The 24006-nt window shown below is 42.7% G+C and overlaps 1 protein-coding gene across 1 annotated transcript in view; it reads right to left on the reverse strand.

The window, feature by feature from the left end:
• Positions 1-266: 266 nt before the first annotated feature.
• The window catches only part of GNA11 (G protein subunit alpha 11), a 46737-nt gene continuing 22997 nt past the window's right edge, over positions 267-24006 (reverse strand). Inside the window, exons 2-7 of the mRNA XM_077270786.1 lie at positions 23466-23650; positions 23114-23268; positions 21651-21779; positions 15305-15434; positions 13859-14012; positions 267-5698 (exon numbers count right to left, since the gene is read on the reverse strand). Coding sequence (XP_077126901.1) covers positions 5508-5698; positions 13859-14012; positions 15305-15434; positions 21651-21779; positions 23114-23268; positions 23466-23650 — 944 coding nt within the window. The 3' untranslated portion in view covers positions 267-5507. The remainder of the gene's footprint in view (positions 5699-13858; positions 14013-15304; positions 15435-21650; positions 21780-23113; positions 23269-23465; positions 23651-24006) is intronic.

Below are 24006 nucleotides of genomic sequence, written 5' to 3' on the forward strand. Positions count from 1 at the left end.
GATGTTCAAAAAAATAATGTAGATAAAAAATGCAAAGGGAAAAAATAAAATTAAAAAAAAAAAAAAGGCAGAGAGGTGGAATTTTATGTTGGCTGGCAATAACCATGACTTTGGCACTTTTACTAAGGAAAAACTAAAAACAATGGCAAAATGTAGTCATGAATTTGTGAAATCGATGGAGAGGCAAGAAAAAAAAAAAAACACACCATAGGAAAAGCGTCACCATTTTACCTCTTACGACGACACCACTCATGCACAAAAAGGGATAAAGACTAGGTACTGTATTTATTATTTCAGAATTTCTTTACACAGTGCAACATGAAACCGCAATGTGGGGAGAGGGGCTGGCATGTCACAATAATTATAAGTGCATATTAAAAAACATATATTATATATATATATAATGTACATCATATAAAACAGCTGTGAAACAGAAAACTTATAAGACAAAATGTGATGTCAAAGCTCAAACGGAGCAAACTGCCAGAGATACAATTTTTAAAAACACTTAACAAAAAACCAACTTGTGAACATGGTGAGCAAACTGGAGGCATTGATCGGGTGTCGATGTTACAAGGTCCCTAATCCTTTACAGGGGATTCGAGTCAGTGACAGCTTCACAAATAAACCGATCACAATGTATCGATGGCCACAAGATACACAAGCTGAGGGATAGCCTTCTAAAGCGGATAAAAACCAAATTGTCTGGAAGGAATGGCTTCAAGAACACCAATGAAAAGGGTTGGCCATGACCTAGAAAAAAAAAACAAAACTATTTGGGGAGTGGGGGGCTCCAGCAAGAAGCAGTTAAATAATAAAAGCAGCACTACTAATTGGTTAAATCTCCCACTTCCTTAACGCGTGAGCGACTTAATTTACGGTACTATTTTATTGTATTTACCCTCCTTTACACCACTTTAAAAGGAATCATCTATGATCAGGAAAAAAAAAAAACATTTAGTTTTAGGCTTTCATACAATACTTAGATTGCTGGTTGCGTCCATAAAAAAAATTCAGCTCAGAAATAAATCCGATCATCAGATCCCTAAAACTTTCACTAAAAGTTGCCCACCATACTCCAGGAATGGAGTGGCATAACAACAATGATCTGGGGCTCTCAATCCAAGACCACCTATCGTTAAAAAAACTGGAAAGTCAGATTGGAGAACACTGCTGTAGACGTTCATCAGAAATTATTATAGATGTAAAAGATTGACATGAAAAAGATTTTAATACTGGCTAACCAATTTGACACAAAGACGTTGTCCACCATTCATCGGCAGGGCGTCTGGTATCAGACCCCGACCAATCTGCTGTTCTTGGTGCCAGCGGAAACGCTCAATTGCGGACCCGTGCCATCTTCTGATACTGGCCGCAACAGGGTATTGCACATCCGCGACCTATGATTTGAGTAAGAGGCGGATGTGTAGTACCCAGCCGCAGTCACCATCAGAAGACTGAGCAGTTCACAGCTGGGTGTTGGACCCCGACTGATCAGACATTGATGACCTCTCATAAGGATAGGTGATCAATGATAAAGTAGTGGACAACCTCTAAAACATGTTAAGAGGGATGATTGTTTTAAGCATGGAATATTTCTAAAGCCTCTTTTCTTAGCACTCTATTGTGCTTCTCTTGTATAACTACTGGCAATGTTGGAATTCATTGACCACCACGCGCTACCAGTTGGAGGTGTGTCTGGGGCGTGTCCTGACATTGGCAGCTCTGATTGGACAGTGTATCACACGGTCACACGCCATTGACAAGATGAATGCGAACACGCAGTAGTCAATTTATTCACACATATACGGCAAAGGACAAATCAAAGAAAAGATGCCGTAGCGTTATTCCATGAGGAATACAAGTAGACATTTCAAGAGTGACAACACATCTGCTGGAATTTAGCATTCACACTGAACTGCCTGAAATACTTTGAGCGATAAGGACCAATCGCGATATACAAAATTAAAGTTAAATTTAAAAAAAAAAAAAAATAGGTTAAGTACCATTAAAATGTGTTCCCATATTACAACTGGAATCTACAATACTAAGAAGCAGAACCTGCTTCTGTAAGTGTTAAACACAAACTGACAAAAAAAAAAAAAGACTCCTTCCATTTATATTCATAAGGCACATTACAACCTTGCAGAAAGCAATAATGTAGTTGTGATCTTGCAGAACAGTCTCTTGACCAAATTCAGCAGCAAATCATCAGCTTGTTAGAAAGAGGTCAGTTCTAGATGGAATTTAGCAAAATAATACCTTCATTAGAATAGCAACAAGTTTAATTAGAGGCCTAGGGTCCATTGGGTTTCCAATATTCCATGTAAGGATTATGGAGCTAGTAGGCTTGCTTATTAAATAGAACTACATTTTTGCAGCCTGAATCCTTTATGTGAACTATATGGCACTGTTTTAGTAAGGGCAGCACATTGGCTAAGCTGGCTCAATACTAGACGGTAAATCTGCCATTGTAGCAGTCTTTGCGAATGTGAATGGAGAAGAGTCCGCCCGATACAAGGTGAAACAGCAGACACTTTTCTCTTATACTGAACGTAGTCATGCAATTTACCATTGTGGTGTATTATATGCTGATTAGTGTTACGGTAAATGGCAGGAAAGTGCATATAATATATTATGTATTTCGCTTGGAGCAAAGTCTGCACTCTATGACACAACCTGTTTGCTCCGTCGAGGCATCACTGACATACGAGCAAAAGGTATGTATACACAAATATACATAACGGAAGAACAAAGATGTAACAAAGCCAAACATGCCAATGAAGCAGAGTAGAGTTTCATCATGAAGTTGATCAGAAAGTTATCGCAAAGCACCTGAGCTCAAATGACCAGTTCAGCTCTGCTACATCCGTATATAGCATTATCACTGCAAACGAGTCTAAGGGAGTGCCAGCCATCTGTGGTGTTGTGCTTTTACATGTCAGGGAATGCTTTGACATCATAATATCCTTCCATTTTAATGCAACAGGAGCGATCTCACCAATATAATGTCTATCTTAGCATCAAAATAAATCTACAAAAAAATTCCATTGTGTCTAGAATACAAAGGCATTGCTCATTTAACAGAGGGTGCACCGCCTTTGTCTGTAACCCTTCTTAAGATCATGAAGTGAGAGTTATTACAATCAATGTTGTTTAGTGTGAAATTACATGGAATTAAGATCCACCTTTGATTAACACGTTAGCTTGTTGGTGATTTATGGGTGTCAAGCAGGAGCCTGCTGGTTTGGAAGGATGAGAGATTTAAAGTCTCTTGACTGTAGTGGAAATTGCAGAAATGTAGTGTCACATTAAAATTATACAGCAGAGCAGCAAAATATATATAAAAAAATACAACAGAAATAATCAGCAACGTCGTAATGAATTTCCCTGCCGGAGCCTCTAGCAGAATATAGACCGCCAGACAGCAAATACTCACTACTGTAAGGGGTGCAGCTCCAATAAAAAACACTTCATTAGGGAAATGCTATGGGTGCAGCACACTTATGGAATCTTCAAATGAGGCTTGACGCAAAAGGGCTTTCAGGTGAATTAGGGGTAGAGGGCAATTTTGGAAAAAAATTTGAGTAGTTAACAAGTGGAAGATTTGTCCATAACAACAAGTACAGCTCTTCTATTCCTAAGACCTCATAGGCACACCATGGAGGCCGTACACAGCTGGGTACTATAGGTGCAGGGAAGAACACCTAAGTCCCCTTTCATACATCCGTTTTTTGCAGTCAGCCACAATCCGTTGGCTCGACGGATCTGTCGCAGATTGTGAAAAACTGATGCGACGGATTAGTTTTTTCGACGGATCCGACTAGCAGATCTGGCTAATTGGATCCTAAATAAATCAGAGCATGCTCAGTTAAAATGGAATATGTCGTGGGCTTCCATTCGAGCAAACGATGGATCTGTCGCTGTCCGATTTTTTCGACGTACACAAAAAACGTTACTTTGTCCGTTGTCTCTGACCGCAGGACAAACAATTTTTGACGGATCCGGCGAACGACGGATGAAACGTGAGGCCATCCGTCAGAATCTGTCGCTAATACAAGTCTATGAGAAAAAAACAGATCCGGCGGCATTAGTCGCAGGATTCGTTTTTTTTTGTTTTTTTTTTCAAAATTCGACGGATTGCAACTGATAGCAAAAAACTGATGTGTGAAAGAGGCCTAAGTGATACGGTATACGAGGAAACATGGTAATAATGGTTTTCTGATTTAAACAGTGCCAAAACAGAAAAAAACTATTTAAGGTATGTTCCCACGGTGAGGAACGGGCAGCACATGTCCGCTCTGTCCAAAGCGCTGCCGGCTTTTGATCGCAGGTGAATCCGCATGTATTCATTGAACCGTACGGAATCACCACACCCAATACATTGGACGGGTGATATTTATCTTATGGAGGCTAAGCATCTCCGCAAGATAAATAGACATGCTGCGGTCTGGAAAGACGCGCCACATGTCCGTCTCCACAGGGAAGCCGAGGGTGCCGGTGCAATCATAGTAGAGATGGGATTTCTTGAAATCTCATCCACTATACTTTAACATCTGGCTGCTGCTGGTTGTACGCAGCATCCAACCCGCAGCGTTTACTCACCGTGGGAATGCAGTCCGACGCATAAGAAGGTACAATGTAGCCCCATAAACAAATTTGGGCACTGCATTAAGGCTCTATACAATCTCCCAGGCTGTATGAAGTCAGAAATATGGCGCAGTTCACGAGGTCTAAGGAAGACTGAAAGTTATTGCTATGGCCAACTCCTCAACTCTACATCTTTTAGATCTATATATGTAGAGTACATTCCAGCTTAGCTTTTCCCCATGGCAGTTTACAATTTTGAAGTCTTTAATGACCGCTCTAGAAAATGCAAGACTGAAATTAATAATAACAGGAAAACTAAGTTTCCATTGGGAAAGATATGCTCAAAATAAAAAATAAAATCTATATATTTATATGAGATACAATATACAAACACACACGCACAACCGATCATCCCTAGAAAGAATACATATGTTAGCCCTGTCGTTTGTTTTATCGGTTAAAACCTGCAATGCAATTCAGCGGCATAGACAGAACAGGATCATGTCAGTGAGGAAGGATTGCAAGAGCAACCGACTAAAAGAAACCTGGAGGCAAAAGAACTGTGGCTGTGAGGGCAGATGCACACAAGTATGTATAGACTAGAGGAACTGTCCTATTGCCTCTGCTCACCTCACTTATTGTAAAAGAAGAAGACACAGCTCTGTAGAAACAATTTAAAATACATGTATGTATATATATATAAAAAATAATAAAAATCACTTGAATTGTACGACTTCTATCAAAGGCAGACTTACAGCATTGTGCTGCATTTTCACTAATTTGGCAAAAAAAAATAAAAAAATGAAATCACCAATTTTACAAGGAAAAAAAAATTAAAATGAAATAGAAAAAAAAAGTCAAATTCTGGTAGTAATAAGGGGTTACTACACTGGATAGTAGAGGGTAGCAGGGTTAGGTCACACCAGGTTGTACTCTTTCAGGTTTAGCTGTAGGATGGTGTCTTTGACAGCAGCAAAAACAAAGCGGATGTTCTCTGTGTCTGTGGCACAGGTGAAGTGTGAGTAGATTATCTTGTCACTATCAGGATTCAGATCCACAAACATTTTCAGAATGAATTCACGAGCAGTCGTTGCATCTCGCTGGGGACCTAGAGCACAAGAGAAAGAAAGACAAAAATAAGCATGATGAGAAAGATGAAAAACAATCCTAGATCTGACCACTGCAGCAGAGAACTTGCCTTAGAAGCCCATCCTGCAAGGAACAGTTTTCTAGACATGCTCTTATCTGAGCAGAAGTCACTGTGCTGGGACGTGGAGGAAGAGAGCCGAGTATCAAAAATTCTGAATCCTATATACAGTCACACACATCTATATAACTATCTCTCTCAAATTAAAAAATATAATATAAAGTCGCCCACAAGCGCCGGCCCAGGAAGCCTGCAGAGCAGGCGCTGAGGATCCAAGGAGAGGCAGCCGCGCCCGCGATCCTCTTCTGCTACCTTTCCTTGTATACTTTAAGGCTATGTGCACACATTTTTTTCTGCACTAAAAACCGCAGATCTTGGCAGAAAACGCAGGTGCGGTTTTTGGTGCGTTATTTGATGCGGTTTTTAGTGCGGTTTTTAATGCGTTTTTCCCTGCAGATTTTCTGTGTTTTTGACACAAATAAAGCTTGAACTGCAGTGGGGGAAAAAAAAACAAAAAAAAACACATGATGTCATTTCCTTGTCCAACCCATTCTTCTTTTATCCTCCATTTTGTGAAAACATCAAAATGAGATGCGCAAATTCCGGCACTTAGCCCCTCTCTTCCCACTTCCGTGTATCGGTGGGATATGGGGTAATGAGGGGTTAATGCCACCTTGCTATTGTAAGGTGGCATTAAGCCATTAATAATGGAGAGGCGTCAATAAGACGCCTATCCATTATTGATCCTATTAAAAGGTTTAAAAAATATATTGGGGGACCCCCCCCAAAAAAATGACATAGGGTCCCCCTATATTTTTAGGCCAGAAAGGCTAGGCAGACAGCTGTGGGCCAATATTTGTGGCCTGGGAATGGGTTAAAATACCCATGGCTATTCCAGGCCATGAATATAAGCCCACAACTGTCTGTGTAGCCTTTCTGGCTCTCAAATATAGGGAGAGCCCCCCCAAAAAAAGTGTTGGGGTCCCCCTATATTTTTAGGCCAGAAAGGCTACGCAGACAGCTGTGGGCTTATATTCACAGCCTAGGAAAGGGGCCATGGATATTTGCCCCCCCCTGGCTACAAATAGAAGCACGCAGCCGCCCCAGAAAAGGCGCATCAAAAAGATGCGCCCATTCCGGCACTTAGCCCCTCTCTTCCCACTCCCGTGTAGCGGTGGGATATGGGGTAATGAGGGGTTAATGCCACCTTGCTATTGTAAGGTGGCATTAAGCCCGGTTAATAATGGAGAGGCGTCAATAAGACGCCTATTCATTATTAATTCTATTAAAGGGTTAAAAAAAAAAAAACACAGACACTAGAAAAAAATATTTTAATGAAATAAAGACACCACCTTTTTGACAAACCCTTTATTATACGTTCAATCCACCTGAAGACCCTCGACCTGAAAAAGAAAAAAAAAAAAAATTCATACTCCCTGGCCCTGTCCGCAGAAATCCAACGAGGGTCCCACGACGATCTGCCATGGAGAACAGACACATCCGGAGATGTGTCTGCTCTCCACGGCTGCAGCAACACACTGACAGGAGCTCCGGCTCCTGTCGGTGTGTAACTGCGCATGCGCGAGAGTTTACCGGCGTTCATTGACCACTGTACTCTCGCTTTACGGCAGTGCTGCGTGGGAAAGTTCACACGCAGCTCTAATGCCGTAAATACACACGCCGCAGCACTCCGGTAAACTACGCGATACACCGCTAGGAGCTTCGCTCCTGGTAGTGTGTCGCCGGAGAGCAAGCGATCGGCGTGGGACACTCGGTATTGGATTCTGTGGACAGGGAGTATGGATTTGGTTTATTTTTTTTGGATTTTTTCCTAGGGGACCGAGGGCTTCGCGTACCAGTGTGCTGTATGGTGAGTATATACTCTATGTTATATGGTGTATGTAATGTCTGTCATGTATGTTACATTTATTGTATGTGTATTGTATGTGTTTGTGTTTTGTGTTACTTACAATTGTGCTAAGTCGCTGGACACAGGGACAACTCTCCCATCCCAATACCGGATGGGAGTAGTAATCCCATACGGCGACTTAGCACAATTGGTTGCCACTATGGTCGCATGGGGACACACACCACACACACACACACACACACACACTTCACATACATGCCTCCATGCTGACGGTCACACTCCGCCCACGCACTTCCGCCCACGCACTTCTTCCCGCTTCCCCGCACTTCCTGCTGCAGCAGTTTCTACACCAAACCCGCAGCAAACCCGCAGATATTTTTTCTTCTGCGGGTTTTACCCTCACAATGGAGGTCCATGGGTGCAGAACCGCTGCAGTTCCGCACAAAGAAGTGACATGCTGCGGAATTTAAACCGCTACGTTTCTGCGCGGTTTTTCCCGCAGCATGTGCACAGCGGTTTGCGGTTTCCATAGGTTTACATGTTATTGTAAACGCAATGGAAACTGCAGCGGACCCGCAGCGGCAAAATCGCTGCGGTTCCGCGGTAAAAACCGCAACGTGTGAACATGGCCTAAGGGTATGTGCACACGTTGCGGATTCTCTGCGGATCCGCAGCGTTTTTTGAGGTGCAAAAACGCTGCAGATCCGCAATTGATTTACAGTACAATGTAAATCAATGAGAATAAAAAAATGCTGTGCACACTTTGCGGAAAATCAGCTGCGGAAACGCGGCGGTTTAAAAGAAGTAGCATGTCACTTCTTTTTTGTGAATCTGCACCGTTTTTGTACCCATTCCATTATAGAAAACCGCAGGGGTAAAAAACGCAGCAAATCCGCAAGAAAAAAGCACAAAAAACAACAGGTGCGTTTTCTGCCAGGAGAGACAGAATCCGCACCAGAAATTCCTAAGCCTAATCCGCAACATGTGCACATAGCCTTAAGGCTCACTGACTCCAGCAGTGGCGCTTCAGGATACCGTGCCAGCCGAGGCAGGGAACCCCTGCCACCTGAACCTGTCTGACTGGGCCTGGCATCCCACGACGATCTCTTCTGGCACAGGTATGCCTCTTCACAGGTACTGTAGGTCCCCTGCCAAGGACAGGAAACCAACTGATGTGAGAGAGAAGTACCGCCATTTTTATCTGTAGGTTTCCTGTCGTTGAAGGGCAGATCCCCTCTCTCCGTGGTGCTGTCATCGGGGAAGGAGAAAAAGAATATAATATATGGTGTTGGCACCCTTGAAATTATTCCAGAAAATGAAGTATTTCTCCCAGGAAATTATTGCAATTAGACATTTTGTTATACATGGGTGTATTTCCTTTGTGTGCATTCGAACAACAACAAAAAGGGAGCAAATTGTACATAATTTCACACAAAAGCTTAAAAAAAAAAAAAAATGAACAGGACAAAATTGTTGGCGCCTATCAAAAATTATGAGTAAACAACTGTTTCAAACATGTGATGCTCATTCAAACTTACCTGTGGCAAGTGACAGGTGTGGGCAATATGAAAATCACATCTAGAACCAGATAAAAAGGGGAGAAGTTGACTCAATCGTGTGTGTGTGTGTGTGTGTGTGTGTGTGTGTGTGTGTGTGTGTGTGTGTGTGTGTGTGTGTGTGTGTGTGTGTGTGTGTGTGTGTGTGTGTGTGTCACATGAAGCACATAGAACAGAAAGAGAACTGTCTGAGGACTTGAGAACCAAAATTGTTGAAGAATATCAACAATCTCCAGAGATCTTGATGTTCCGTTATCCACGGTGGGCAACATAATCAGCAAAAAAAATTTACTTGGACTTGGCTAATCTCCCTGGACATGGACAGCAGAGAAAAAAAAATTGATGAAAGTTTGCAACGCAGGATAATTCGGATGGTGAATATACAGCCCCAGTCAAGATCCAAACAAATTCAAGCTGTCCTTCAGGCTGCATCAGTGACAGCGCAAAATGTCCGTCAACATTAGAAAGAACTTAAATGCTATGGCCGGAGATCCAGGAGTGCCCAACTGCTGACACAAAAATAAAAAAGATAGACTGCTGTTTGCCAATATATACGGAGTAAGTCAATCCTTCTGGGAAAGAATGTTGTGTACAGATGAGACCAAGATAGCATTGCTTAGTAAAAGCAAATCATTCTACTGTTTACCGAAAACGGAATAAGGCTATGTGCACACGTAGGAAATGTGGTGCAGAATTTTCTGCACTAAATCTGCATCTGCAGATTTGATGCAGTTTCTGTGCAGTTTCTATGCAGTTTTTATGCAGTTTCTATGCAGTTTCTGCGCAGATTCTATGCAGTTTCTGTGCAGTTTCTATGCAGATTCTATGCAGTTTCTGCGCAGATTCTATGCAGTTTCTGTGCAGTTTCTGTGCAGTACAATGTAAATCAATGGGAAAAAAAAAAAGCTGTGCACATGGTGCAGAAAAATCTGCAGCAGAAACGCTGCAGAACTGCACAAAAGAAGCGACGTGCACTTCTTTGAAATCTGCAGCGTTTCTGCGCAGATTTTTCTGCACCATGTGCACAGCTTTTTTTTTTTCCCATTGATTTACATTGTACTGTAAATCACAGTGCAGTTCTGCAGCGTTTCTGCAGCAGAAAAATCTGCTGCAGTTCTGCACCAATTCTGCACTAAATCTGCATCGTGTGCACATACCCTAAGGCCTGTAAAGAAAAGAACACAGTACCAATAGTAAAATATGGTGGAGGTTTAAGTATGTTTTTGGGTTGTTTTGCTTTCTCGGGCACTGGGTGCCTTGACTGTGTGCAGGCCATAATGAAAGATTACCAAAAGGATTTGGGGGTGGCAATGTAATGCCCAGTGTCAAAGCAGAGTTTGCGTCCTGGGTTATGCGTCTTCCAGCAGGACATTGACCCCAAACATTCTTCAAGAAGGACCCAGAAATGGATGGAATCCAAGCGCTGGAGAGTTCTGAAGTGGCCAGCAATGAGACCAGATCTAAATCCCATTGAACACCTGTGGAGCGAACTTAAAATTGCTGTTGGGAGAAGACACCCTTCAAATATAAAAGAGCTGGCGCAGTTTGCAAAAGAAGAGTGGTCTAAAATTTAAGATCAGAGGTGCAAGAAGCTAATTGATGGTTATAGGAAGTGATTGATTGCAGTTATTTATTTCAAAGTGTGTGCAAGCAAATATTAAGTTGGGGGTGCCAACAATTTTGGCCGGCCCTTTTTTGGGGATGTACAGTGCCTACAAGTAGTATTCAACCCCCTGCAGAATTAGCAGGTTTACACATTTGGAATTAACTTGGCATTGTGACATTTGGACTGTAGATCAGCCTGGAAGTGTGAAATGCACTGCAGCAAAAAAGAATGTTATTTCTTTGTTTATTTTTTTTTTAAATTGTGAAAAGTCTTTTCAGAGGGTCATTTATTATTCAACCCCTCAACCCACCAGAATTCTGTTTGGTTCCCCTAAAGTATTAAGAAGTAGTTCAGGCACAAACAATGAGCTTCACATGTTTGGATTAATTATCTCTTTTTCCAGCCTTTTCTGACTATTTAAGACCCTCCCCAAACTTGTGAACAGCACTCAAACATGGTCAACATGGGAAAGACAAAGGAGCATTCCAAGGCCATCAGAGACAAGATCGTGGAGGGTCACAAGGCTGGCAAGGGGTACAAAACCCTTTCCAAGGAGTTGGGCCTACCTGTCTCCACTGTTGGGAGCATCATCCGAAAGTGGAAGGCTTATGGAACTACTGTTAGCCTTCCACGGCCTGGACAGCCTTTGAAAGTTTCCTCCCGTGCCGAGGCCAGGCTTGTCCGAAGAGTCAAGGCTAACCCAAGGACAACAAGGAAGGAGCTCCGGGAAGATCTCATGGCAGTGGGGACATTGGTTTCAGTCAATACCATAAGTAACGTACTCCACCGCAATGGTCTCCGTTCCAGACGAGCCCGTAAGGTACCTTTACTTTCAAAGCGTCATGACAAGGCTCGTCTACAGTTTGCTCATGATCACTTGGAGGACTCTGAGACTGACTGGTTCAAGGTTCTCTGGTCTGATGAGACCAAGATCGAGATCTTTGGTGCCAACCACACACGTGACGTTTGGAGACTGGATGGCACTGCATACGACCCCAAGAATACCATCCCTACAGTCAAGCATGGTGGTGGGCAGCATCATGCTGTGGGGCTGTTTCTCAGCCAAGGGGCCTGGCCATCTGGTCCGCATCCATGGGAAGATGGATAGCAAGGATCTTAAGATGGGTTGTCATTTCATCTTCCAACAAGACAACGACCCAAAGCACACAGCCAAGAAAACCAAGGCCTGGTTCAAGAGGCAAAAAATCAAGGTGTTGCAGTGGCCTAGTCAGTCTCCTGACCTTAACACAATTGAAAACTTGTGGAAGGAGCTCAAGATTAAAGTCCACATGAGACACCCAAAGAACCTAGATAACTTGGAGAAGATCTGCATGGAGGAGTGGGCCAAGATAACTCCAGAGACCTGTGCCGGCCTGATCAGGTCTTAGAAAAGACGATTATTAGCTGAAATTGCAAACAAAGGTTATTCCACAAATTATTAAACCTAGGGGTTGAATAATAATTGACCCACACTTTTATGTTTAAAATTTATAAAAATTTAACTGAGCAACAAAACTTTTTGGTTTGTAAGATTTATGCATCTGTTAATAAATCCTGCTCTTGTTTGAAGTTTGAAGGCTCTAACTTATTTGCATCTTATTAAACCTGCTAAATCTGCAGGGGGTTGAATACTACTTGTAGGCACTGTATGTGAAATTATGTCCAATTTGCCTTTTTTCCCTCTGCTTTTTTGTGTTGTTCCAGTGTAACAAAACATGTGTAATGGCAACAATTTTCTGAGAGAAATACTTCATTTTCTGGAACAATATCAAAAGGTGCCAACTCTTTCGACACAGTTGTGTATCTACATATACATACGCGCGCACACGCACGCATGCACACACACACATACACCTACAATGAGAGTTAAAACAATGAGAAGACTTCTGAAACTGAAAAGCGATAAAATTATAGGGCTTTTTTTTTTTTTGTTATGAAATAAAGTTGAAGTGAACCTGATAGCGGATACATGCTATGGATTGGGCAGCATGTATCAGGCACTTGCTCTATGATCTCAGCCAGGTACATTTGACTCAAGTGCTGCCACGTGTCAGGAAAAAACATACTTTTAAAGCAGTGCAATAAGCTAGAGTGACAGGTCTGTCCCTATACGTGCACGTAGGCAGAGAGCGGTCAATCCACCACAGGAGTAAGTGGCAGGGGGACCAGCCTGTCCAGCTACTCCTCAGCAGGTTCTGATTTTAATTTCTCTTTTCTGACTATGGTCCTTGGATGGATCTTCAAACTATATAAACATTTAATTGTGCAGCCAGGCGCTGTATCATGCTGCCCGATCCACGAATCAAGCGAGGCTTTCTTTAAATGCCATCGACCCATGTAAAATTAAAACGACCATTGACTTTCCTCCCCGTCCCAGTGATGTGGGCTCAGTGCCTGCCGGTGCTAGTGTGACAACGTTAAGTCACCCCGTGAGAACTGCTGGTGGCATTTGCGGTGTTATATGCTGTGGTTAGAGCTGGTTCAGATTGCAGCAATATAACACAAACAGCAGGTCTGCAGCACTCCTAATGTAATGCAAACAAAAAAAGTTACTCACCCAAGTACATGCAGTGTTCGAAAGCTGAATAAACCTGGGTAAATAAACACCTTTTTCCCTTTGCATCAAATTTGGAGAACTATGAATCCCCTAGTTTTCTGGATTTTGGATATCCTCTGTGTACCTAGTCACAAGACTTCTTCGCACCCTGCCATTGTATTATTAAAGAAGATTGTGTCTGTCTTTATAACCCCAGTAATAAGCTGCAGTGTATGGAGTGGGCTTAGCTTGTGAGTCTGACCATATATTTACTGCGCACATCTGCAGTACATGGATGACAGATCTGACAATGTTTCCATTTTTAAAGATCTCTTCCTTTTAAGAACTAGTTTGACACAAGCCCGTTCAGCAGATTATAGAAGACTGCAATGCCAAGAACCCTGCTGGCTCGTTCACAGTAGCAAGGGAGAATTTCCTGCGTAGCGTGGCTACATAGAAGACAATGGGTGCAAGCATACAAGGAATTATACTAGGTAACGGCATAAAATGCTGCAATAACACTAGAGTTTCTGGGAATGCGAAGAGTGCTTACCATCAAACTCAGGGAAGTAATCTACAAGGTGAGAATACATGATTTTATCTTCCAGGAGGTCTTTCTTGTTTAGAAAAAGGATAACTGATGAATTTTGGAACCATGGGTAGGTGATTATAGTTCTAAAAAGAGCCTTACTCTCCTCCATCCGATTCTGCCAAAAATAATGAAAATGGATCAACGTTAAAAGCCACAATATTGTCCACAGTCCAAAAACTAATTGAAGCATACGTATTATCACATTTTCTCTCATGTCCAATTTACACTAGTGAAAACCTGTGATGAGCAAAGTGAATATAGGGCTTAGGCTGCGTGCACACGGTGCGGATTTTGCTGCGGATCCACAGCGGTTTTGACGCTGCAGATTCACAGCAGTTTTCCATGAGTTTACAGTACCATGTAAACCTATGGAAAACAAAATCCACAGTGCACATGCGGCGGAAAAAAACGCAGGGTTATTTATTCCGCAGCATGTTCATTCTTTGTGCGGATTCCGCAGCAGTTTACACCTGCTCCATTATAGGAATCCGCAGGTGTAAAACTGCAGGTGGAATCCGCACAAAAACCGCATAAAATCTGCCATAATTCCGCAGGTAAAACGCAATGCTTTTTACCTGCGGATTTCTCAAAACGGGTGCGGAAAAAAACACAGAGCTTCCAACTACGTGTGCACATACCCTTAAAGAACCATTATTCCCTCGTTACACAGGGATTAAAGTTTAACTCTATAGCCACCACCTCTTGGGGGAAACTCACTGCAATGGTCTTTAATAATGCAAAAAAAAAAAAAAAAAAGTGTTTAAACTGCATCACCAGAAAAAGTCTGATACCGGGTCAAACAGTATGGATTCCCCAAATCCAACAAATTTCAAAGTTTGCCAGCATCATTTAAAACACTCCAAAAAATTTGTCACCATGAATCACTGTATCAGCCCTTGTAGAAGCCTTTATTAAGTGTACTGCACTCTCTGCGTAGGCCGATCCGTGCTGACAGGATGGATTTACATTTAAGCTTTTCTAGCAAACTCTCGCCTTTATTATTAGGGTGTATCTTCCCTTTTAGAAATTGCTAGACATTGTCAAGTAGTCCTATCAGAACTTCGAATCAGTGCTGAGACCTTCAGGGCTCACTAAATCAAATTAGATATACTCAGCCATGGGCTGTTCTCCAACGAGAGCAAAAACAGCTTTAGTGGAAAGTTCATGGAGCCCGTTTTGAGACTTCAGGATCCACGATCAAAACTTGAGACAGGGCTCTGACATTTTTAAAAGTGATGCTCTTTACACTCAATGGGAGTTGTACAAATACGCATGCAGTTAGGGCTGCCAGCCGAGGGTTACTCTTGTGAACTACCCTTAAATGTGTACTCATTGCTACTGTGGTTTGGCTGTAGACACTGTCAAAAAATACTTAAAAATAATCTCTGAAAGTATTGGGATACATACCTCATTGTCAGACTCGACAAGGACTTGGTCATATTCACTTAGAGCTACAAGGAACATGATGGATGTGACATTCTCAAAGCAGTGTATCCATTTCCTCCGCTCCGATCTTTGCCCTCCAACATCCACCATTCTGTCAAACAAACAAAAAAAAAACTCTATTAGGCTAAATGTAAAGTACAAACACTGAAAAACTTCATATTTTTAATACCACATGTATACGTAATATAATGTGAACACAAATTGCAGGGTTTTTTTTTTAATGAAAACTGAACATGTAGCTTTTGTCACAGATTTTCCCGGACTAAATAAATTACAATGGAGGATGACATTTCTTACAACCTACTTTGATATTACACGAAGCTGTGTTTTTTTATTTTATTATCCAGCCATGCCAAAATTTTTCTGGATTTTCATAGCGCGGGGGCTCCTGGAATATTACATTGACAGTATAATTCGCCTATCAGTTGGCCGTTTTTTGAGGACCATCTCACTCTTGGTTTGATGACATATCTAAAACAATCGTTAAAGGCTTTGCCCCATCTTCGTAGAGGAAGTATCGGATAGTACTGTACTTTTGCAATTTTCTGCATTTTAAAATTTCGAGTCCGTTCTTTAGATATTAACAGGTTTCCATTGTTTACAGCTCGTTGCCTAAGAGACCGACCACTGCTGCTGCCTAGCTCCTCAGCAGTGCTCTGTAGCTGGCCAGGACTAGGAGGCAACACAGAGCTCCAGCAATCCTGCTTAGACGTTCAATAGGAAAAGGCTTGCAAACACTGCACATGTTCTGCTGTCTGGCAGCAGTGGTCAGTCTGCAAGGCAATGAGCTGTATCAGGAAAAAAACAAAAACAAAACTTAAAACCTCAAGCTAAAAATTGTAATGAATCCGCAAATTGCGTGTACTTATAAGCACTATCCAACAATGCCCATTTATGAAGATGGGAATAATAATAATAATAATCTTTATTTTTATATAGCGCTAACCTATTCCGCAGCGCTTTACAGACATTAACCCTTTATCCGCGTAACACTACAGGCCCCAGAAAATAGGTCATGGAGCATGTCAGTGTTTGACGCAGAATCTGCTCCACGCAGAACTAATGCTACTAGATTAAATAGCAGGCATCTTCCTGTAACCACAGTGATCAGCGAGATTGATGGTCATTGCTGTTAGCGTCAATTAAGCTCCGCAATCTGGCCTGGGCGTTTATTAAGCTACCGAAAAGTAAGAAAAAAAAAACCACGTGTGGTGTTGCCACATCCGTAACGGTACAATCTATCAAAATAGAAATTTAAATAACCCAAATAGTAAAAGAAATGAGAGGAAAAAAACAAACAAACAAAAAACACCAAAATTCAGTTTTGTGTTTGTTACTGCATTTACTCAAAAATTTGCACAACTAATATCTAAATCAGAAAAAAATAAATAACATAGATGGAATAATCAGTACATGGTGAGAAACCATCCTCCCCCACATCATAAATGTAAAGGATTTTCTGCTACCATGACAAACTTTTTTTTTTTAATTAAAAAGTCCCTGTAAAATAAAAATAACAGTTACCTGCCACACTGGTGAAGGGTCTCCTGTGACATTTATGCTATGTGAGCTCTGCAGCCAATCAGCGGCCGCTATTAGCTTTCTGCGCTCTTAATTCCCTCGGACAAATGTCGGACAAGTGGAAGAAGTGAAAGAGCAGCAGACCAATAGCGGCCTGCCGATTTGCTGCAGGCCTAACGTGGCCAATCAATGTGACAAGTCCCAGGAGATGCAGGTGGTGAGTATATGTTCTTTCTATTTTACAACCTTGATGGTTTTCAAGATCTCTGATTGCTGTCATTTAGAAGTAACCTTTATTGTTGACTTCCAGGGTGGTGGAACACAGGTTCATGGAGAGTTGCAAGAGAGCTTTGACACCCATGTTGTGACACTGCTGAGGGCCATAAGCCCTGGATAGAAATATCAGGGCTGTGGAGCCGGTAAGCCAAACCTCAGACTCCGACTCCACAGCCCTGGATATTATCCCCTGGAAGTGGACAGTGCAGGTTTCTACAGGATAAAGCCTGTTTCACACATCTGACATTCAAGGTCCAGGTCCAAAACGGCGATGTACAGACTGCCACAGGTCCATACACCTTAACTCATCAACCTGACCCAGAGATAAAACTGGCAAAGTTTATGTCAGCAGCCGTGCGTGGCCGGCGTGACACCAGACAGGCTCCGATTTTAGCTCATTTTGCACCAGCACAATCTCATACATTGGGATACGTCACAAAATGGGCGGCCACTATTATACACCATCCTTGTTTAGAAAAAGAAATGAACACCATGACATGAAGTATTTGTTTCCTTAGGTCTTTCAAGTCCTAAAAAAAAATCTATGGGAAAAATCGATGCAAAGCATGCTGCAGTATGTGCGGAGACTATTCAATAAACTGTAGCCACTATAGCAGTGGATTCGGAAAATAAAAGGTTAGGCGGATGAAATCACTGCGCGAATCCAGGCTGCGAGCTCTCAGCTTTCTGGGCCAACTTAGAAGTGAACTGGGGGGAATGAAAACTGGACGCGTTGTACAGTTACACGACAACAGCAGCTTCAGGAAATTCGTACAGGCACAACTCCAGTTTCGGTCATTTCTGAAATCTACAGCAAATACTAACACAAGACAAAAGGATAGAAAAGGCTAATACTGCCAAGGGCAAGCTTGGAGGAAACTAGAAATAAAAGGGTATGCTGTGTATATATCCAATTAAAGGAAAAATAAAGGAAATATAAAAAAAAAAAAAAATAAATGTTACGGCCAAAGATTCTAAAATTTCTCCAAAAATCTCAGATGTTAACCCCTTTCCTACATTGGGCAGATAGTATGCCGATGTCGGTCACCCTCCCTCCCTCTGGCGGAGAGCCCACATCTTTCCCGGCACATGTCAGCTGTTCTGATCGCGATCCACCCGTTTGTTAAGCTGTTAAATGCCACTGTCAAACTCTGACAGCAGCATATAACATGCGATTCTGGCAAATCCGCCCATCGGCGCCCGTGTCACATGACCGCAAGTCACCGATGGGTTGGCATGACAACCAGAGGTCTACAGCAGACCTCTATGGTTGTCACTGCTGGATTGCTATGAGAGCCGCCCAGTGGTTGGTACTCATAGCAAGTAAGATGCTACATACAGGTAATCTGATCATTTAAAAATATATACCGTATTTTTCAGATTATAAGACGCTCCGGATTATAAGACGCACCCCAAATTTTGAGAAGAAAAATAAGAAAAAAATATTTTTTCTTATTGCTTACTTGCAGTGAAGCAGAGTCCCAGGGTCGCTGCTGGAGGAGGCAGGAGTGGGGTGATGCTCCTGGCCACAGGTAGGGATGAGTGGGGGCTCCGATGCGTGGAGCGCTGCTGCGGGGATCTTGTGCCGAAATCTCATCTCTCGAGATCTTGATCCCGAGATCACCATCAGCGCATGCGCCGCCCCCGGCGGAGGCCATATTCCCAGAGAACAGCGCACGTGGAACCCTGGAAGTGCCGGGACTCTGGCCTGTTGCAAAATGTCGGCAGAGCCCCGGGCAGCATCGGACACCCACGCAGCACCGCTGGGCACCGGAGACACCAGCAGCAACGGCCAGCAACTGCCGGGCACCCGGACACCCCCCTCCCCCCGGTAAGGCATGTTCGCTTTCTAAGACGTACCCCCATTTTCCCCCCCAAGTTTGGAGGAAAAAAAGTGCGTTTTACAAAGCGAAAAATACGGTATATATACTTTACCATATTCAAAATAAAATAATAAAAAAATCAAACATACACATATTTGGCATGTAAGGCCATGTTCACACTTCGTGGTTTTTACCGCGGATCCGCGGCGATTTTGATGCTGCGGGTCCGCAGCAGTTTCCATAGCGTTTACATTAACATGTAAACCCTATGGAAACCGCAAACCGCAGTGCACATGCTGCGGGAAAAACCGCGCAGAAACGCAGCAGTTTACAACCCGCAGCATGTCACTTCTTTGTGCAGAATCGCAGCGACTCTGCACCCATAGGAATGCATTGAACCGCTAACTTCCCGCATGAGGCTGTGCCCACGATGCGGGAAGTAAGCGGATAATGTGCTGGTGGTACCCGGGGTGGAGGAGAGGAGACTCTCCTCCAGGCCCTGGGAAGCATAAATAGTGTAAAAAAGAAAAGAATTAAAATAAAAAAATGATGCTATACTCACCTCTCAGCGCTGCAAGCGGCCGGCCGGTCTCAGTTGCTGTGCGAACAGGACCTGCGGTGACGTCGCGGTCACATGACCGTGATGACGCCGCGGTCACATGACCGTGACGTCACGAAGGTCCTTCTCGGCACAGCATCTTTGGAACCGGAGCGCCGCGTGCAGCGCCGAGGAGATCCAGACATCGGAGGGCGAGTATAACCAATTTTTATTATTTTTTACATTACTATTGATGCTGCATATTGCTGCATATGCAGCATCAATAGTAAAGGAGTAATCCCGCAGCGGAAACCGCGGAACAAACCGCGATAAATCTGCAGGGATAACTGCAGCGGTTTTGCCCTGCAGATTTATCAATTCCGCTGCAGGAGAACCCGCAGAGCACGCCGCAGAGTGTGCACATAGCCTAAGAGTTCAGAATCGCTCAAAATGTCAGAATTATGTTTTTTTGGGTGCCACAACATGGCATTAAAATGCCATGACGGGTGATCAAAAGTATCTGCACCAAAATAGTATCAATAAAAATGTCTGCTCGGTGACCAAAAAATAAGCTCTCACCCAACACAAGATCACGAAAAAGGCGTATTTGTTAATTTTTTTTTAATGTTTTTCAAACTTTGTAATTTTTTTTCCATTACTTAGATAAAAAAGAACCAAGACATTTTGGGGTCTATGAACTTGTAATGACCTAGAGAATCATAATGACAGGCAAGTTTTAGCATTTAGTGAACCTACGGTAGTAAAAAAGCAAAACAAAAAAACAATTGTGGAATTGCACTTTTTTTTGCAATTTCACCGCATTTGGATTTTTTTTCCCCACTTTCCAGTACATGATATATTAAAACGAATATTGCTAAAAAGTACAACTCGTCCCACAAAAACCAGCCCTCACTTCGCCATTTTGACCAAAAAATAAAACAGCTATGGCTCTGAGAAGAAATGGAGCAAAAAAAAACAAAAAACACTAAAACGCAAACGCAAAAACGAAAATCCCTCCGGTCATGAAGGGGTTTGAAGAGGGGTTTCCACTTCACTGATATTGATGATTTATTGATATGTCAGCATTATCAGATCTGTGGAGGTCTGACAGAAACCAGCTTCGTGGCTGCTGCAAAGTACTGCAGAGCAGCTCCTATTTAAACAATGGAGTCTGCAGTAATTGGCAGCAGTCACTAAACAGTGTGACAAGGCAGAGGTGTTCTGCTCCGTACACCGATAAAACCTTTTACCGCTGCCGGATGTAACAACTGATTGGTGAGGGTGGCATGTTGGACCCCCACTAATCGGTTATTGATAACCTTAATAACAGGTCATCCTTATCGAAATATTGGAAAACACCTTTAAGAAAACATGAGGGACTTCTTCATATGTCTTCCTTATCCACTTAACGGGATTACTCTGCCCACATCTGTTTTGTAGGTCTCAAAGGGTATGTACTACTCCACTTTAAACCTCATTCACAAAGCAACAGTAGTAGAATTATCATAGAATTCGGATTCATGCCCCTATAAAGAGGTTTATTTGGTCTTTTTGACAACCTGACACTTGTTACAGCTGAAAATACAAATACAAGCAATCTAAATGTTGAAATATTAGGTTACTCCTAGTCTCATGAGTGAGACGGGAAGAAGGCCGACCACGTCAGCCCTCTGGTTCAGGAAAGAGTGGCCGAGCTATGCAGTTTCCATATCTCCAGTAACAATTAGTGGGCAGTTCACTATGTGCCGCTGTTTCCATCACCCTCATTCATTTCTATTGGAGTTGGAGAAGACATGTCACTCAGACATTCGACTGATTCTATAGGCTCATCCTCTGGTGGTTCATGCTGCAAAGAGTCAGCTGTGCAAACATTACAGGTGAATTATGAGATCTGGGTGGAAAACCACAAGATGTCAAACACAAATCAAAAATATTCAGCCACCTTAGACCTGCCACTGGCGCCTCACAAGCACAACTAGATAAGACCCATGGAAGCAATGCCCACAGAGGCAGCAGACCAAGGCTCACAAGACCGGAGTATTTACAATATTTCAGCCTTTTCTGAAGTCATCTCAAATCCTAGAAAATCTATTTGTAAAAATGAAAACCAAAATAATAAAACGACAAGAACAGGCAATAGTGCTATCACCTAAAAATTATGTTTTCCAAGTCGAAAGGGTACTCAATGATACCAGTAGTTGGCACTCTAACTCTCAAAACATCTTGTTGGGTGGGCAGGTAGCCTGGCTTGGAAATACGATCCATATCTGTCAAGTAACTGAAAAAGAAAAACATTGATGGTTAGAAAACAAAATAAAAAAGTGGAAATGCTGCAGCTTTATGTGCTATTCCTTGCTCTGTAAAACTCAAAAAGTTCCCTATTCATCAAGACCAGAGTAAACAACGCTGGCCGTGATGAGGGGGGAGTGTTGGAGACACATCTGATACGTTAACAGGCACAAGCCACTACATCTGAAAAGTGGTGTATGCCTCGCCAAGCAGCTTACTCCAGTCACGGACCGGAGTAAGGTATCTGGCAGAAAGTACTTCACAACTCATGAAGTTGAGGAGCTGAGGAGTCACTCCTCCATTCTGCCCATACTGGCAGAGCCAGGCAAAACTGGAGTGAAAACGTCAAAAGTCGCAACAATTTTGTGAGTTTTCAATGCGGTTTACATGAGAATTCTCACAATTTGATGAATCAAGGCCAAAGTGTTATCCAAACTGCAGTTATAGCTGGGCAGAAGACTATTCCTACTTAGACAGCTGTAAAGGGTGAAACACAAATTCCTAGCAAACGCTCCTGAAAGGGAATTGGTGATCAAGTTTTAGCCACCTAATCTAGAGAGAGACTCTGATTTTAGCGATAAGTCACTTATTGGGCAGCTTTCTGTAGTTCTGATGCTTTATCAGCAGCAGATTATTAGAGGACTAGTTAACCTGCTTCCATATTTATGAGGTCTGTATAGCCGCCACTACTCAATAAGTTTCCTGCCTATGCACAGTGCACACAGAAAGCTGATCATCCGTGGTGTGGGCAGGGTGATACAGAGCTCAGCATTCAGAGAACTGCTAGATCTGCAGCAGAGCTATATGTGAAACCGGCCGAAGCAGCCCAGTAAAGACATCGCTGGAATGAGGGTCTCTTCCTTATTTCCTGCTACTCTTAGATGGAATAGCAAACCCTTGGTGACAGATTTCCAAGAACGGCAATGTTCACAGTGGTCTTGATGAGGGGAGTGGTAGAGTCAGATGCTCATTTACTAAGGAGCACACACTTCTAAATTGACCAGGTGCGCCTCAAGTCAGACTTCAATTAAGGACTGAAGCAAGTTTCCTGGCGTAAGGTATGCCAAAGGTTCATCATGAATTAAACGATCTGTGGCATCACACCTCCGTTCACCTCCATTTTGGAGGGGCTGGATAAAACTGGGTTGAATACACCAAAAGTCACAAAATTTGTGCACAACAATGTTGCAATCACTGATGGATTGGGACCTAAAAGTGTGTAAAAACAGAATTGGGAAATACATGTTATAATAGGATGCTCCAATCAAAAACGATCAGAAGGATGTATGCCAATAATGAAAGGAAAATCCGGTATGAACGTACTATTTGGCTGAATCTGACAGTTGGTATTCCCGTCGCCGATCATAGCATTCCTGGATACCTGGGTCGCTCCACAGGCTCTTGATTGCATTGATATATGGCTGTTCAAAAGTGCAGACCCTTTCCACATCCACTTCTCGTACAATGAGCGCATTAGCCTGGGGAAAGAAGTGTGGGAAGAGTGAACACACAACACATACCTGTACGTGACACAGCTTTATACAATGGAGGTTATTTCTGGGTTTGCCAATTTTATGGACAGGGCAATGTCCACAAAGCTAGAGGCGTAATCTTCTGAATGACCTGACTATGGAGCATTGGCATTTATATGGTCAGCACTTCGCACACATCTTACCTTGTTCTGCTCACACTTATAGGGGATTTTCAATGTGTCCATGGCACGAATCATAGACTGCATGGCAGTAAAGATATTCTGATACACAAGCTTGGTAAAGCCCTTTTTGTCCTCTTCTGAGTAACCAGAGCCATGGATTATTCTCATCTGTTTAATAAAAGTGCTCTTGCCACTTTCTCCTGTACCTACAAGACAAACACAGAATAGGGTTACACATATAACTGCCCATGTGCAACGTCAGGACACCAGACCCCACCATAACTGGCATACCAGAAACTAATCTCCCTCTTACTCCACCTCATGGCTGCCCGCTGTGTTATTCTACAGTAACTAGGGCACAGCCATGATCAAATGAGGCCATTATGGCAGGCTTCACTTTCATGGCCTTTATTTTACCATCGAAACTTGCCCCAAGCTTACCAATGTTCACGCAAACACCAATGACCTCCATGCATGAAATTCATTGACATGCACATTGCTAACAAGACCGTAACCCCTTTCCAACGTTGGGTATAATAATACGCCCACGTCGGACATATCC

This window comes from Ranitomeya variabilis, chromosome 1, assembly GCF_051348905.1.
Source record: "Ranitomeya variabilis isolate aRanVar5 chromosome 1, aRanVar5.hap1, whole genome shotgun sequence".
Lineage (NCBI taxonomy): Eukaryota > Metazoa > Chordata > Amphibia > Anura > Dendrobatidae > Ranitomeya > Ranitomeya variabilis.